This window comes from Bufo gargarizans, chromosome 3 (genome assembly GCF_014858855.1).
Source record: "Bufo gargarizans isolate SCDJY-AF-19 chromosome 3, ASM1485885v1, whole genome shotgun sequence".
In the NCBI taxonomy this organism is placed as follows: domain Eukaryota; kingdom Metazoa; phylum Chordata; class Amphibia; order Anura; family Bufonidae; genus Bufo; species Bufo gargarizans.
In genome coordinates, this window is record NC_058082.1 from 51,984,783 (window position 1) to 52,002,011 (window position 17,229).

General features: G+C 43.2%; 1 protein-coding gene across 11 annotated transcripts in view; it reads left to right on the plus strand.

Moving 5' to 3' along the window:
- The window catches only part of NEK5 (NIMA related kinase 5), an 86,044-nt gene that overhangs the window by 60,475 nt on the left and 8,340 nt on the right, over positions 1 to 17,229 (plus strand). For 5 of the 11 annotated variants that reach the window (XM_044283533.1, XM_044283532.1, XM_044283538.1 and 2 more), the window contains 5 exons: positions 996 to 1,076; positions 8,827 to 8,916; positions 14,248 to 14,332; positions 14,900 to 15,064; positions 16,206 to 16,322. In XM_044283533.1, coding sequence (XP_044139468.1) covers positions 996 to 1,076; positions 8,827 to 8,916; positions 14,248 to 14,332; positions 14,900 to 15,064; positions 16,206 to 16,322 — 538 coding nt within the window. The remainder of the gene's footprint in view (positions 1 to 995; positions 1,077 to 8,826; positions 8,917 to 14,247; positions 14,333 to 14,899; positions 15,065 to 16,205; positions 16,323 to 17,229) is intronic. The other 6 variants (XM_044283537.1, XM_044283540.1, XM_044283541.1 and 3 more) reach the window with 4 other exon arrangements.

Genomic DNA, 17,229 nt, shown 5'->3' on the forward strand with positions numbered 1-17,229 from the left:
GGGAGCAGCGGCAAAGCTATAGGAGTCACTGTGGTCCCCAATGGCTCCAGTCAAATCCTCAAAGAGTCACTGTACTTTCAAAAATTTTCATAAAAAAAAAAAATCCACCCACATCCACCTGAAAAAAAGCTGTAAAGTTATGGCCACTAGGAGTCTCACTTCCACCTAACTGGCATTCCAGAAGGTCATGAGTATATGTGTCCCCTAACACTCCCCCCCCCCCATCTCCCCTTCTTATCAGCTCTCTGAGATCCCTAGAAGAAAACAAACCTAGTGGGAAGTGAGCTCACTTCATACAGTACTAGCAGATCCGCAGGCTGGAGACACCCACTGCTTCTGAGAGAAATGCATCTAGCTGTGCAAGTGAAACAGGGAATAATATGGCTGAGGAAGACATTAGGGAATTTAAAAAAAGACCTGCTCCTTCAGTTATGAAAACAAAGCACAGCCATTATGCAAAGCCTGACTTGGAATACATCTCACTGATGACATACACAATATACCAAGTCGCTGTTCAGTAAGGAAAGCACTGATATGCCAGATTTACCCATCAGGTGGGCCACATTGGTAAGTTAGGGGGAAGTTACAAGTTAGTTTCGACTGGGGGTGTCTACTCAATACTCACCCTACCAGCATATATTTGCAAGAATAGGCATCTATGAGCCGACAAACAAGTAAATTATTGCTTTGCGGCTGGTTTGCATCTTTCAGAAGGAAAAATGGCCAATTATGCAAAGCACATCCCCCTGTGTAATGAGGAATATACTGCAGATAATTATTACAGCTCAATCAGGGAGGAATGACTGCAGTAGCGATCATTCCTCCTCCGTACACTATGAACCAGCCAGTGAAACCAGCGCCGATTGATATATCATCAGTCTGCTCCTGTCCTGCAGGTAGATCAGGCAATGTAATAAAGCCCTTATACACACTGACTAGTTTCAATGCTGACATATGGTGCTGATAAAGATCTTGGTTTTATATATATATATTAGGAGATCCAACTAAATTTCAGTGATATCATCATGCAAAACCGGAAAGAGAGAAAAGCATTGGAAGAAAAGTATAAAGTAAAGGTATAATATCTGTTTAAAGGGTTTTCTGGGAGTTTAATATTGATGATCTATCCTCGATGGGGGTCTGACACCTGGCACCCCCGTCGATCCGATGTTTGAAGATGTGGCTCCACTTTGGTGAGTGCTGTGGCCTCCTCCCAGCTTACTAAGCACAACATGGTACATTGTATAGCGGCTGTGCTTGGTATCGCAGCTCAGATTCATTCACTTGAATGGGACTGAGCTGCGCCTAGGCCATAAGACCAATGTATGGTGACATCCCTGGCCTAGGAAAAAGACGTAGCGCTTACTGGAGTTCTGCGGTCTCTTCAAACAACTACTCGTCAGAAATACAGAAAATCAGGCCCCCACTGATTAGATATTGATGACCTATCCTGAGGGTAAGACACCAATATTCTAGTCCTGGAAACCCCTTTAATGTCCTGATTTGTACCAATGTGCAATCTTATTTTATAATGATGTCACATATCTCCTTAGGTCTTGTAAGGTTAGAGAAGGAAATGCAGGTGTGGGCCATGAAATATATGTGCCCCAAGGAATAGGGCTCAAGGTCCCTAACTTTTAAGTTTTACATTAGAACATAGTAATGTACAATCTTAGATGAAACGGTAGATGAAACCCTACTGGGGAGAACATCGCAACGGATTACAGCCACCAGACGTCACCTATTGTCACTATGGTAGATGTAAGGCTACTTTCATATCTGCACTTTCCTTTACGGTATTAAAATCCATCATATGATCTCAAAACTGGAGGAAAATGTCTGTTTTGTCCCCATTCATTGTCAATTGGGACAAAATTGACCTGAATAGACCAGGGTCACCAGAATGCATTCCGTTCAGTTTCGTTGCATTCCCATGCCGCACACAAGCAGCGTTTTTGTGTGCGTCATGGGATACTGATCAAGATGGATCCTGCATGAAACAGAATGCAAGTCAATGGTGCCGGATCTGTTTTCTCGGACATGAAAGAAAATGGATCCGACACCCATTGACTTACAATGGTTTTAGTGCCGGATCCTTCTTGGTCATTTTAGAGATAATACAACTAGATCCGCTCAAAACGGATGCATACGTTGTATTACAGGCATTCTCAAACTGCGGCCCTCCAGCTGTTGTAAAACTACAATTTCCACAATGCCCTGCTGTTGGCTGAGTTGTAGTTTTGCAACAGCTGGAGGGCCGCAGTTTGAGGATCTCTGTTGTATTATGACGGATCCAGCAAAAACGCTGATGTGAAAGTAGCCTTATGCTGCAGCACAAGTTTGACAGTACATATGTTATAGACTTTTATTTCTCTAGTTTTTAAGGTTAGCATTGTGCCGTTCTTCTGTTGTTCTTTCTGTAAACACATGAATAAATTGACAATTGGGTGTTACCATTCTACTTGTCAATAGGGTGTGTCTCTATACAGTTCGTCAGCAGTGATTGGATCAGGGTTGCCAACTATCCCAAAATTTCTGGACAGTCCGTATAAATAGGCATTTTTTTTTCCTGTGTCTGTGAAAAAAAAATAGATGGGTCCGTGATTTTATTGAGGCTGGTGGTACTTGAGTATATTAATTTAGTGATAATTATCATCATTTTACAGTTCACAATAAATGCTGGTAAAGTAGTTCTTATCAGTATATTGAGCTATAAACATGGATTACTTATAATCCAATTTGTCCGTAAATAATGTTGGCGGTCTGTGAATTTCGGATAAGGCCTCTTTCACACACGCGTGATGTATTAGGTCCGGATGCGTTCAGGATGCGTTCTGTGAAACTCGCACCATTTTGCAAGCAAGTTCAGTCAGTTTTGTCTGCGATTGCGTTCAGTTGTTCAGTTTTTTCAGCGCGGATGTAATGTGTTTTGATGCGTTTTTCACGCGCGTGATAAAAAGCTGAAGGATTATAAACATCTCTTAGCAACCATCAGTGAAAAACGCATTGCATTCGCACTTGCTTCCTGATGCAATGCGTTTTTCACTGAAGCCCCATTCGCTTCAATGAGGCCAGGGCTGCATGAAAAACGCAGAATATAGAACATGCTACGTTTTTCACGCAATGCAGAACTGATGCATGAAAAAAACCCGCTCATGTACACAGAGTCAGGATTCAGTGCGGGCGCTATGTGTTCACGTCACATTGCATCCGTGCAGAAAAGTCGCTCATGTGAAAGGGACCTAAATTATCTAGAAAAAAAAAATAAAAAATTCTGGTTGGCAACCCTGCTGTAGAGTGTGTAGGGACACGCCCCATTGACAGGAAGGTGACACGCACTGTCAGTTTATTCAAACTGGGGAATAACAGAGGAACAATAACAAAATTGTTATTTCATTGGAAAGTATTGGTATTTACTAAAATGGACAGGTTCTCTTTAAAGGGGTTGTGCGGTGATATAAAACTATATCAAATTATTATATTTCCATAAATCCAGTCACTTACTTATAATAATGGGGGTAATTTATCAAAGAATAAATTTCATAGTTGATCGCTGCACAGCTGTCATGGATAATGGGGAGGGGATAACATCAGATAACACACAGAAGGAATAGACCGGAGTCTAGGCCTCAAAGCTAAGGGAGAGGGATGGTGACCTCCTAGGAATCCCTATACCTCTCCCTGACTCCTGCCATGTATGAGTAGACCCTGAAGGTGGAAATACTCATACACTGGAACCTTAGCCCTGGAGACCCTGGAAGGCACTAGGAGTGGTTGCAGGGAATGAGATGACTGGTTCTTCCCCAGATGAAGGAACCAGCGTCTCCCTGAGGCCTAAACAACAACACACACAAGCGAACAACAAAATGCAAAACAAAATGAACATCGCTTAAAGAAGAATGGAGGAGGAGGAGATCAAAGGAACAACACACCAGCTCAACCAACTCCAGCAGGACATATCATGGTAAGCAGTGTGAGTCAGAACTAAATAGGGCCTCAGTAATGACCACAAGCTGCACATGACAAGAGGCTTGGTCATTACCAAACAACAACACTGCACGATAAAAACAGAGAGACTGTCAGATACCCTCACGTGCCGCCAGTCTCTCAGATCTTCTCACCTCTGTCATGGGAGGAACTGTGACAGTACCCCGCCTCTACGGGTGTCCCCCGGACACCCAGGGCCAACTTTATCAGGATGCGCCCTGTGAAAGGCCTTCACAAGGTGACTGGCATTAACGTCGGTCCCAGGAACCCACATTCTTTCCTCTGGACTGTAACCTTTCCAGTGCACAATATACTGGAGAGATCTACGGAGAATTCGTGAGTACACTATCCTGGCAATCTGAAATTCAAGATTACCATCCACCAGAACAGGAGCAGGAGGTAAGGAGGACGGTTCAGCAGGTTCGACATATCTCTTCAGCAATAATTTGTGAAAAACATTATTAATTTTTAAAGCCTGCAGAAGTTCAAGAAGAGCAACCGGATTAATAATGGCAGAGATTTTATATGGTCCAATAAACCTTGGCTTCAACTTCCAAGAAGGTACCTTTAACAATGTTTCTTGTGCCTTACAGAATCGCCCACTCTCAGGTCCGGAGCACTCATACGTCTCCTGTCAGCCATACGTTTATACTTTTTGCCCATTTTTTTAAATTGTTTAGAATTTTCCGCCAAATAGATGACAACGAAGAAGAAAATCTTTCCTCTTCCGGTATACTAGAAGTCTCAGTACCATAAAATGTGCCAAACTGCAGATGGAACCCATATGCTCCAAAAAACGGTGACTTATCAGTGGACTCCTGTCTACGGTTATTTATAGCAAACTTGGCCAACGACAAAAATGAAGACCACTCCTCCTGATTCTCCGAGACAAAAGATCTCAAATAAGTCTCCAGATTCTGGTTAGTGCGCTCAGTCTTTCCATTTGACTGAGGATGAAAAGCCAAAGAGAAGTACAATGGACCCCCAGGCGAGTACAGAACGCCTTCCAGAATCTGGAAACAAACTGAGTCCCCCTATCAGACACTACATCAGAGGGGATACCGTGTAGTTTCACGATGTTATCAACAAACGCTTGTGCGAGAGTTTTAGCATTAGGTAAACCTGATAATGCTATAAAGTGCGACATCTTGCTGAAGCGACCAACAACCACCAGAATCTCAGTTTTCCCTGAGAAATTAGGCAAATCTGTGATAAAGTCCATGGACAAATGAGTCCACGGTCGGGACAGGATAGACTAGGGAAGTAGAGATCCTGAAGGCCGAGTATGTGTCACCTTGGCACGCACACAAGTCTCACAAGCTGACACATAGCACTCAATACATTTACACAACCCTGACCACCAGAATCTCTGGGAAAGTATATCAACCGTGAATGTGATGTTCTTCAAACACCTTGTGCCGTAGTTCTGAAGGAACAAACAACTTCCCTGGAGGACAAGAATCAGGTGACTCTCCCTGGGCCTACAACACCTTTGCCTCAAATTCAGGATAAAGGGGGGATACAACCACCCCATCAGCTAATATCGGGCCAGGATCCTCCAAATCACTCTCCCCTCAGGAAAGCTACATGACAAAGCATCCGCTTTGACGTTCTTAACCCCAGGGCGATAGGTGGCAAAGAAATTAAATCTGGTAAAAAAAAAACGACCATCTGGCCTGTTTACCCGACTCCAGATAAGCCAGATTTTTGTGATCAGCTCCTTCCAACCAGAATGACGCCATTCCTCAAAATCCAACTTAATGGCCAGCAACTCTCTATTACCTACATCATCATTTCTTTCAGCCGTAGAGAGTTTTTTTTTTTTAAAAGAGCACATGGGCGGCATTTGCTAGGAGAAGGACCCTGCGACATGACTGCTCCAACTCCTACCTCGGATGCGTCAACTTCCACAATGAATAGCTGTGACACATCCGGTTGCACCAGTATAGGAGCAGAAGCAAAAGATTCCTTTACCACTGAAAAGGCATGTAATGCCTCATCAGACCAGACTGAGAAATCCGCACCTTTCTTAGTCATATCTGCTAATGGTTTAACAACAGTCAAGTAATTCAAGATAAATTTATGGTAGTAGTTGGTGAACCCCAAAAATCGCATGAGCGCTTTCAGATTTTCGGGTCGATCGCAGTCCAACACAGCACTGACATTGTCCGGATCCATACGAAAACCCAAAGAGGAGAGTAGGTAACCCAGAAATTGCACTTCCGGAACCGCAAATACACACTTCTCCAACTTAGCATACAATTTATTTTCCGTTAGGATCTGTCAGACCGGTCTCACGTGATCCTGATGCGTCTCCATGTCACGGGAATAAATTAAAATTATCATCCAGATACACCACCACAAACCTGCCCACCAGATGATGAAAGATGTCATTGATGAAATGTTGAAAAACAGCAGGAGCATTGGTCAACCCAAAAGGCATGACCAAATTCTTAAAATGACCTTCAGGGGTATTAAAGGCCGTCTTCCATTCATCCCCCTCCTTGATGCTTACCAGAATATATGCCCCCATCAAATCCAACTTAGAGAACACCTTGGCACTGACAATCTGATTGAACAAATCTGGGATCAATGGAAGGGGATAGGGATCACAGACAGTAATGCGATTAAGATCACGGAAGTCCAAACATTGCCTAAGTGTTCCGTCCTTTTTTTTTTAACAAAGAAGAACCCTGCAGCCACTGGTGATTTGGATGGTCTAATATGACCTTTAGCCAAACTTGGTGATATATTCTCACATGGCTACTCTTTCGGGTTCAGAAAGATTATACAACCGAGACTTGGGCAACCTAACTCCGTGAATAAGGTTGACAGGGCAATCATACTCCTGATGTGGAGGTAACTCCTGGTCTCCACTTTCAGAAAATACATCATAAAAATCTGAAATAAAGGAAGGTACTATTTTAGTGGTTACAACAGAAAGCGACGTGCTAAGACAGTTGTCTATGCAAAAATCACTCCAATCAAGAATCTGTCTCGCTTGCCAATCGATGGTAGGGTTATGTTTGGTCAACCACGGTAAACCTAGCACCAGAGGAGCAGGCAGACCCTCCAGCACAAAACACGAAATGGATTCTTGATGAGAATCTCTCACCATTTAGGTGAATGTCCTGCACAAAAATATTTTTGTCGAATGCGTTTGTTGTCAAACCATGTATACGGATGAACTAGCCATCCACTAGGTTAACCCCTGCTCCACTGTCAATAAATACTTCAATTCCCACAGCTTTGAAGTCTAGCGCCACCTTGGCAGGCAGGAGAAATTGGGTACTAACAGTAAATGAAAAAAGTACATTCTCAGATTCCCCACCTACACTACCAAGAGTGAGGAGAGGACTAAACACATTTTTATCACCAGGTCCAGGAATGACTTCCCTCAACTGCATAGGCTCATCGTCAGACATGAGCTCAAGTGCTTCCCTACCCAAGTACCTAAGTGTCGGAAGAGGCCGCTTCCCAATATAATAGTGCGTCCCGAGCGAGAGGAACCTTAGATCTCTCCCTCAGGCGTGTATCAATACGTACAGCCAGAGACATGGCTGCCTCCAATGACTCTGGATATTCGTGAAATGCCAAGGCGTCCTTCAGGTTCTCGGATAACCCTTGACAGAATTGACTACAGAGGGCTGGGTCAGTCCACTCAGTATCAGTTGCCCATCCCCTAAATTTAGAGCAATAGGACTCCGCAGAACGCTCTCCCTGCCATAAGTCACGCAACTTGGTCCCGACCCGATCTGGGTCATTGTAGATCAGCCCAAGAGCTCTGAAAACTTAATCTACCAACCGGAGGAATTGTGATCCGGTCGGCAAAGAAAAAGCCCAAGACTGAGCGTCACCTTTCAGTAACGAAATAATAATCCCCACTCTTTGTCTCTCGTCCCCAGAAGAGTTAGGACGTAGTCTACAATATAGTTTGCACGACTCCCTGAACCGAATAAAGTTGTCACTTTCCCTGGAAAACCTATCCGGGAGAGCGACCTTAGGTTCAGGGCAGGCCTGGTTCCTGCTGCTGGAGGCCGCCACCTGTGGTCTCTGAAACTGCGAGACAGCCATGTGGAGGTCAGCCACCTCCAAAGACAGTCCCTGCATACGATCGACCAGTGCAGAAACAGTTTCCATCGCTGCACTGACACAAACAAAATTTAGTTTTTTTGGCGGTTAATAATGTCACGGGTAATGGGGAGGGGATAACACCAGATAACACACAGAAGGAATAGACCAGAGTCTAGACCTCAAAGCTAAGGGAGAGGGATGGTGACCTCCTAGGAATCCATAGACCTCTCCCTGACTCCTGCCCGTATGAGTAGACCCTGAAGGTGGAAATACTCATACACCGGAACCTTAGCCCTGGAGACCCTGGAAGTTCCTAGGAGTGGTGGCAGGGAATGAGATGACTGGTTCCTCCCCAGATGAAGGAACCAGCGTCTCCCTGAGGCCTAAACAGCAACAAAATGCTAAACAAAATGCACATTGTTTAAAAACGAATGGAGGAGCAGGAGGTCCAAAGGAACAACACACCAACTCAACCAACTCCAGCAGGAAATATCAACTGCATGGTAAGCAGTGCGAGTCAGAACTAAATAGAGCCTCAGTAATGACCACAAGCTGCAAGAGGTGTGGTCATTACCAAACAACAACACTGCAAGATGAAAAGAGAGAGACTGTCAGATACCCTCACGTGCCGCCAGTCTCTCAGATCTTCTCACCTCTGTCATGGGCGGGACCGTAACAACAACACTTTTAAGTGAAGAGCCAGTTAATCTGTATCAGTGGATATTTTTCCTTAGCCCTTATTATATATCATTTTCTATTTTTCAGGGTGGAATAAGATTTGAAATTAATGACATCACTGAAGAGATTCAGATAGACGGTCCCACCACAGACCACCAAAACAGACAAAATGAAGAGGTCAGAGCCACTCTTTTCCTCATAGTTAATGTGACTGTGGACCATTGCTTTATAGCTTCTTATGTAAGATAAGACATGGCATGTGGTTGAGCACAGGTGCTGCCATATCTACTAAGACAACCTAAATCCATATGCCCTGTGTTTGAGAACAGTAGACATAATTTGAAAGCAATTAATGAACGGGATTATTTAAGCTACAGATATTAATGAACTATTTTCTGGATAAGTCATCAATATTGGATCAGTAGGGGTCCGACTACCGCTACCCACACTAATCAGCTGCTGTGGGCTGCCATGGTGCTGGAAACTGGGATGGAGTGTTCACATATCGACGATGGTCACTTGGCTCCAGACTATATGAGAAGGGGAGGGATTCAAATTTTTAACAGGTTCTCTACTCAACGGCGGACAGGCGGCGCAACGACACGTGTTTACATATACATACATCATATATATGCAACACACATAAATACACCATATACATGGTACACATACATAAATACACCATATACATGGTATACACACATAACTACACCATATATACACACTACACACACATACCTCTGAACTTTAAAAAAAACCTAAGGAGCTAAACTATGGAATGAAAGCGTTCATCTCCAGCTGCCACTGCCAGAGCACCGGATCAAGATTCAGCCAGTAACGCAGTTCTCCGATCCAGCTGTAATTTTAACAACCAGATCTGGAGAACCTGGGGTAAAATACCAAATCCTCCTAAAAGGAAAACATGTCTACCACTTAAAAAGTAATCATTATTTGATAAATGGTATAAAAATACATACGGTATAGCCTAAAATTCATCCACACTACAACAAATGGAATCAGAATGACTGTGGGGACACCTGGTGGGCAAACTTATAATGGCGTCAAACATAAACCAGATATCAGACTGCCAAATATTTCCCTATATTGAATTCAATATTATTATTATATACTATATTGTATATTACATGCAGTGTGTACAGATATATAGTATATACAGAAGTGTACTGACATACCTATACCCACTGCATCTGTTATATTACGTATAGAGGAGGAGGGGTCTGCCTTTATGTAAAGTCCAGTCTAAAGCCCACAGTACGAGAAGATATAAGTGAGGGACATGAACATGTGGAGTCAGGGGCGTACCGCCAATATAGGCAGACCATGCAGCTGCTATGGGGCCTGGTGCACGGGGAGGCCCAGAGCGCATTGAAGGCCCCTCCCTCTATGTCTCCAGACTCATCTACTACTAGCCTACTACTAGTTATCGGCAAGCATTGAGGCGGCCCACCCACTTGTCTTCTGTCCGGGCCCTGCTTCCTCTATGCTCAGGGCCCCCCTCCCCCACTGTATTCAGTGACCAGGGAATGGTCACTGAATGCAGTCCCAGCATTACCGCTGCCAGCCCAGCAACAGCCGCCCACAGTTCGAGCAGTAAGTTAAAAAAAAAGTTAATGAGGAGATTCTTGATGGGGGGGGGGAGAGCAGAGCAGCAGCAAGCAGAGTTCCTACACGGTAGAGGGGACACTGTTGTGTATATAAAGCTCATAGAGAAACCCCCTCTCCATGAACTCTGCTTGCTGATGAATTTCTAATATAGAGGACAGTGTGTGCCCAGCAGCCCTTCCCCACTCAGTCACCTTAAGGTGTGTATGTGTTATTGGGGGTGTTTATGCATACTAAGCACCCAAAATGCCTAGGCACCGCATACAGGTAATACTTACCCCGCTCCCCAGCACTGCTGCCGCTGCATCTCCCCGTCAAATAGCAGGCAGCGATGGTAACGCTAGGGAGGCTTATTCCCATCACGGCCTTCTATTGGCTGCACAACACCCCAACCGCCTCCTCCCCCCCATCGCCTGATCCGCACAACAGGAATGCAGCGGCAGCCGTGGGGGCATTAGAAGCAACGCGGGTGCCGGGGAGCGGGGTAAGTACCTGTATGCGGTGCACGGTCATTTTGGGGGGCATAAAAGGGAGGGGGCAGGGGAGGAGCCAGGGCAGGTGGTGGGATGGGCCAGGGGTGGGTAGTGGGCTGAGTTAGGGGGCCCAATTAAGATTCTTGCTATGGGGCCCAGTGACTTCTATGTACTCCCCTGTGTGGAGTCACTGTGGATAGAAATACATGGAGGAGAAAAACTGTAATTAAATACTAATAGGAATTTATTATAAACCACCTAATATACCAGAGTCCACAGAAAATATGCTACTAAACAAGATAGACAAGGCGGCAGATCATAATGAGGTCGTTATTATGGGGGACTTCAACTACCCAGATATAGACTGGGAAACTGAAACCCGTATATCTCATAAAGGAAACAGGTTCTTGGCAATAACCAAAGACAATTACCTTTCCCAACTGGTTCAGGACCCGACTAGAGGTACGCCCATACTGGACTTAGTATTAACCAATAGACCTGACAGAACAACAGATGTGCAGGTTGTGGGACACCTGGGAAATAGTGACCATAAAGTAATAACCTTCCAATTGTCATTCAAAAGTTCCTTCAGGGAGGAACAAAAATACCAAACTTAAAAAAAAATCACAATTTAGCCAACTAAGAGAGGCCATAGGCCTAACTAACTGGGACAAAGTCCTCAAAAATAAAAATACAGCCACAAAATTGTATATTTTTATAGCATCCTAAAATCTAATTGTGAGAGGTACATACCTTATGGGAATAAAAGGTTAAGGAACAAGAAAAAAAAACAATGTGGATAAATAGAACTGTAAAGAAAGCAATAAATGACAAAAAAGAAAGCATTTAAATCACTAAAACAGGAGGGTGGGAAAACATAGAATTATGTAAAAAACATATAAATGCAGCCAAACTAGAGACTAAGAGATTAATTGCCAAAGAGAGCAAAACTAACCCTAAAATGTTCTTCAATTATATAAATGGTAAAAAGTATAAATCTAGAGTAATGAGGGGGGAGTTGCAGAGAGCGATGAGGAGAAAGCAAAGCTATTAAATATTTTTTCTCCACTGTATTCACTGAGAAAAATAAACTGTCAGATGAAATGCAGAATGTAAAAATAAATTCTCCAGTAAACGTGCCCTGTCTGACCCAGGAAGAAGTACAGCGGTGTCTTAAAAAAGATTAAAATAGACAAATCGCCAGGACCAGATGGCATACACCCCCGTTAAGAGAATTAAGTAATGTCATAGCCAGACCCTTATTTCTGATATTTAAGGACTCTATACTGTCAGGGAGTGTTCCACAGGATTGGCGCATAGCAAATGTGGTGCCAATATTCAAAAAGGTTCCAAAAACAGAGCCTGGAAACTATAGGCCGGTAAGTTTAACATCTGTCGTGGGTAAACAGTTTGAAGGGTAAGGGTTTCTAAGAGATGCTATCTTGGAGTACCTCAATGAAAATAAGCAAATAACGCCATATCAGCATGGCTTCATGAGGGATCATGTCAAACTAATTTAATCAGTTTCTATGAGGAGGTAAGTTCTAGACTTGACAGCGGTGAATCAATGGATGTTGTATATCTGGACTTCTCCAAAGCATTTGACGCTGTACCACATAAAAGGTTAGTATATAAAATGAGAATGCTCGGACTGGGAGAAAACATCTGTATGTGGGTAAGTAACTGGCGGTGAAAACAGAGGGTGGTTATTAATGGAACACACTCAGATTGGGTCACTGTCACTAGTGGGGTACCTCAGGGGTCAGTATTGGGCCCTATTCTCTTCAATATATTTATTCATGATCTTGTAGAAGGCTTGCACAGTAAAATCCCAAATTTTACAGATGACACTAAACTGTGTAAAGTAATTACCACGGAAGAAGACAGTATGCTGGTACAGAGGGATCTGGATAGATTAGAGGCTTGGCAGAGAAGTGGCAGATGAGGTTTAACAGTGACAAATGTAAAGTTATGCACATGGGAAGGAATAATGCAAGTCACCCGTACATACCAAATGGTAAAACAGTGGTGTAACACTGACATGGAAACTTTCTAAGCTGTAGAAACCAGTGTCAGGCAGCTGCTGCCAAGGCCAATAAAATAATGGGTTGCATCAAAAGGGGCATAGATGCCCGCGATGAGAACACAGTCCTACCACTTTACAAATCACTAGTCAGACCACACATGGAGTACTGTGTACAGTTCTTGGCTCATGTGAACAAGGCAGACATAGCAGAGCTGGAGAGGGTTCAGAGGAGGGCAACTAAAGTAATAACTGGAATGGGTGGACTACAGTACACTGAAAGATTATCAACATTAGGGTTATTCACTTTAGAAGAAAGACGACTGAGGGGAGATCTAATAACTATGTATAACTATATTAGGGGGTCAGTACAGAGATCTATCCCATCATATATTTATCCCCGTGACTGTGACAAGGGGACATCCTCTGCGTCTGGAGGAAAGAAGGTTTGTACACAAACATAGAAGAGGATTCTTTACGGTAAGAGCAGTGAGACTATGGAACTCTCTGCCTGAGGAGGTGGTGATGGTGAGTACAATAAAGGAGTTCAAGAGGGGCCTGGATGTATTTCTGAAGTGTAATAATATTAGAAGTTATAGTTACTAGAGATATTCTGATTGGAGTCTGGAAGATATTTTTTTTCTCCTTAAGTGGGGAAAATTGGCTTCTAACTCATTTTTTTTTATTATTATTTTATTTTTATTTTTTTTACCTTCCTCTGGATCAACTTGCAGGATAACAGGCCAAACTGGATGGACAGATGTCTTTTTTGGCCTTATAAACCATGTTACTAATGTGAATTCATGCCAGGCGGCTGAGTGCCCCCTGGCAATTTGGCAACTAACCCCAGGATCCTCCCCTTGTTATTCCACTGCAGTGTATGGAGGGGGAGCAGAAGACTTCTTACACTGTGTAGTCTCCAGTGCCGGCGTACTGCTGGGTTGCAGTACGCTGGTATGGCCACTATACCATGTTTGGAGCTCTGCTCCGTACAGGGTATAGTTTCTAGCACCAGAGCTGCCCAAAACATCTCATTGGTGGGGCTGCCAAGTGTCAGACACCCACTAATCTGATATCCGTGACGTATCCTGAGAAAGGGTCATTAATATCTGGAGCCCAGACGATCCCTTTAAAATACCGACAGCTTGTGTCCATTTCTGGGTCAGGCATCCACCTAGCGTCCTATAGATGTCCAAATCTAAAGCTGACCTATCTGACAGGTAGACTTGAATTTTTTTTTTACCTTTTTGTTAAAAATAAAATCTAAAATGGTTATTTATACAACCATCAAGATACAATATGCTCATCGTATTATAATAGCATTTTGAACATTATATTTGCCTCAGTAACTATAAGTCATTAATGGTAAAGGTAATGTTTTTTTAACAGGAAAATGATCCTCTCAACGACACGTTAACCTTTGATCATGGAGAATTAGAGGGCGCCAACTGGCACAAGATCTATCTGGATCAAGGTCAGGTCAAAAAATACAACCGTTTTTCATGAAAATACACTGCATGGTCTAAAGCCTCCTCAAGTTTTTCACATTTGGTACATGTACCCTAGGAAGAAGGCACCATGTTTCTAGTGGGTACTTGTATACTCTCCTTATGCTGTGCTTTGTATGGGTGCAGCAAAATGTATAGTTATTGTCTGATCTAAAATCTGCTTTTAATGACATATTTCTGGGAAGGCTTTCAGCTGCATTATAATAGTTGTGGGGATTGGTGTCCAATTAGCCCCGAAGCCTTAGGGGGTTCAGACAGGGGTGCACCACCAATGAGGCCAGGAGAGGCGATCGCCTCAGGCAGCATCAGGTAGGTGCAAGAGGGGGGCAGCGGAAGGGCCATGTGGAATGAGTGCTTTCATTGTGGCAAAGAGCCTTTTCAGTTTTCGCCCCATGCAGCAGAAAGGCTAGGTGCACCCCTGGGTGCAGATACAGCAGTCACACCTGAGCCCAGGTGTCTAAGGAGGTATACATTCCTGTACTGCTAGAAACATGTTATCCTATAGCTGATATAACAGTTTATATCTATTACAGATCACAGAAATCTAGACCATATGTCAGTGAATTACCGGAAACACTGGACCTCCAAAGAGCCTCACACACTTTTTGAGAATCTAAGAGCTCTTGGCAGCACACCAGGGTATGATACCATGGGTGACACCGTGTGGGATGGGGAAGTCTGTCCCCCGGCCTTGGCAGGTAACGGGTCACTTATTGAACTTATTTTTTGTAAATTATCTAACTTTTCGTGTCCTAGGTTACACTTTTGATTAGTGCAATTACACCCAGGTGATTATGAAATATCGAGTTTGCGAGTGCCACCTACTCAGAAACAAGGTAGCCACCGACAACCAAAGGTTTCTCTAAAACAGCTAGTGATGGAAAATACTGACATCTTAGGCTACGTTCACACAACAGAAAAATGGTATTGATATATGAACACACTGACAGTATTTCATGGTCATTTTTCAACCAGTTTTGCATCCATTTTTAATGGCCGTTAAAAACAGCCATTAAAAATGTATGAATTTAATTGGCTTTATTAAAAATAAAATACAACCCATACATTATACATAGTGGCCCCAGCAGTAATAATGTCCCTCATAGTGGCCCCCAGCAATAATGTCCCTCATAGTGGCCCCCAGCAGTAATAATGTCTCTCATAGTGGTCCTTTTTTTAAGCTGAGAAAAAATAAACTACTCACCTCATCCACTTGCGACTGCCTCTGCGGGTGCAGGTGGATGAGGTAATTTTCTTTACCCATAAAAGGCCATTTTGCACTAGTGTACCCATTTTTAACAACCATTAGACTCCTGTCTAACGGCCATTAAAAATGGTCCCATTGTTTTCAATGGCGTCAGTCTGGCTGTGAAAACGGCCGAAAATAGAACATGTTCTATTTTATGACGGCTGCTATTCACTGGCCGTTAAAAAAAAAAAAACGATCATGTAAATAGCCCCAATGTGTTCTAAAAACGGCCATGTGATGGCGTGTGAATGTAGCCTTACCATCTCCTTCCCTATAAAATAAACAATGTTAAATGGTTTTTATTTTCAATGTTGGCTTATAGGGCAGAGCAGTCTTGCAGAAGTCCCAGACATAGAAAGAGTCTTGATTGTACTTTTATACTTTTTAGCTTATCACAGGATCATTTTTCAATCCTACTAACCTCTAGACAATATTTTTTAGACTCATTATGCATTCTATTGATGTAATCAAGATGTATTTCTAGTTATGGCGCTAGTTGTCTTTTCATGAACATGTCCAGTATATAGTCATTGCTCCTTTCTGTATAAATGGACATTTTTTAACCCTATTACCTGTTTATTTCAATAAAGAAGATGATGATCCATCAGGAAACAGGAGACTTTGGAGACATGAGACACCTCAAACCTTGATGAGAGCTTTGGAAGGAGCAGATATGGAAGACTCCATTGTGGCTAAAGAATTCCAAGGTAAACATCAGTGGTTAATGTATGTGTGAGTGTTTAACCCTGAAAATACTAGAAAGATGTTGAAAACAGTCTGCAATTAACCTTAGACCACTTCATAATGGGGGTATTTTGGGGCTTTAAGAAGACACAAGTGGTTCAGTTCATGTGTCTGCATGGTTGTTTGTGTAGCCCCAGTCAGGGTTTGGTCTAGAAGTGGTTAATGACTACTAGCCCCTGAACATGTTTGGTTTGACCCTCATACTGTATATCTACTTTAATCACCCGGTTTCCTTAGCTTGGTGGCCGTCTCCTGATAATAATGTAGTCTTAGTGTTATGTACAGATCTCCCTGACCAAGTAATTTCCTATGACTCCACAGCATTTCCACTGGGCACCATCCTCTAGGCTTGGTTATCTGCTACCTCCCTTTCCCTAATTTCCCCCCTAAACCACACTCTGGGATAAACCCAATCTTCCAAATCTCTTTGGTCACCTGGGGAGAAGGTTTTGGACTAGATACAATATTAAATACATATGGCATATTTTCCCACAGTGTATAGTACTCCTCACCTTTGATTACTTCCAGCAGAGTTATGAGCGAAGTACTTCATTCTTCTCAAATTACACCATACCCTGCAGGTTCACATCGCTCTCCTTCAGCCCACTACTAAAACCTTATTTCTTAAGTCCCTTCCTCATATCAATGAGTTGGTTAAATCCCTACGCTTTGTATGTGGCAACATGATGCTCATGTGCTATGATGGCCATTTCTGCCATGGGATCTAGGAACACATTGTTCTGAGGGGGTATTTGTACTATTACTAACAGGATTTCTTCCAACAAAATGGCCACAGTCAAAGACTAAACCTAGCCCCTCCTCCTATTCTTTCCGACTCATGTGCACTAGCATCAGAGGGCAGAGAGAGAA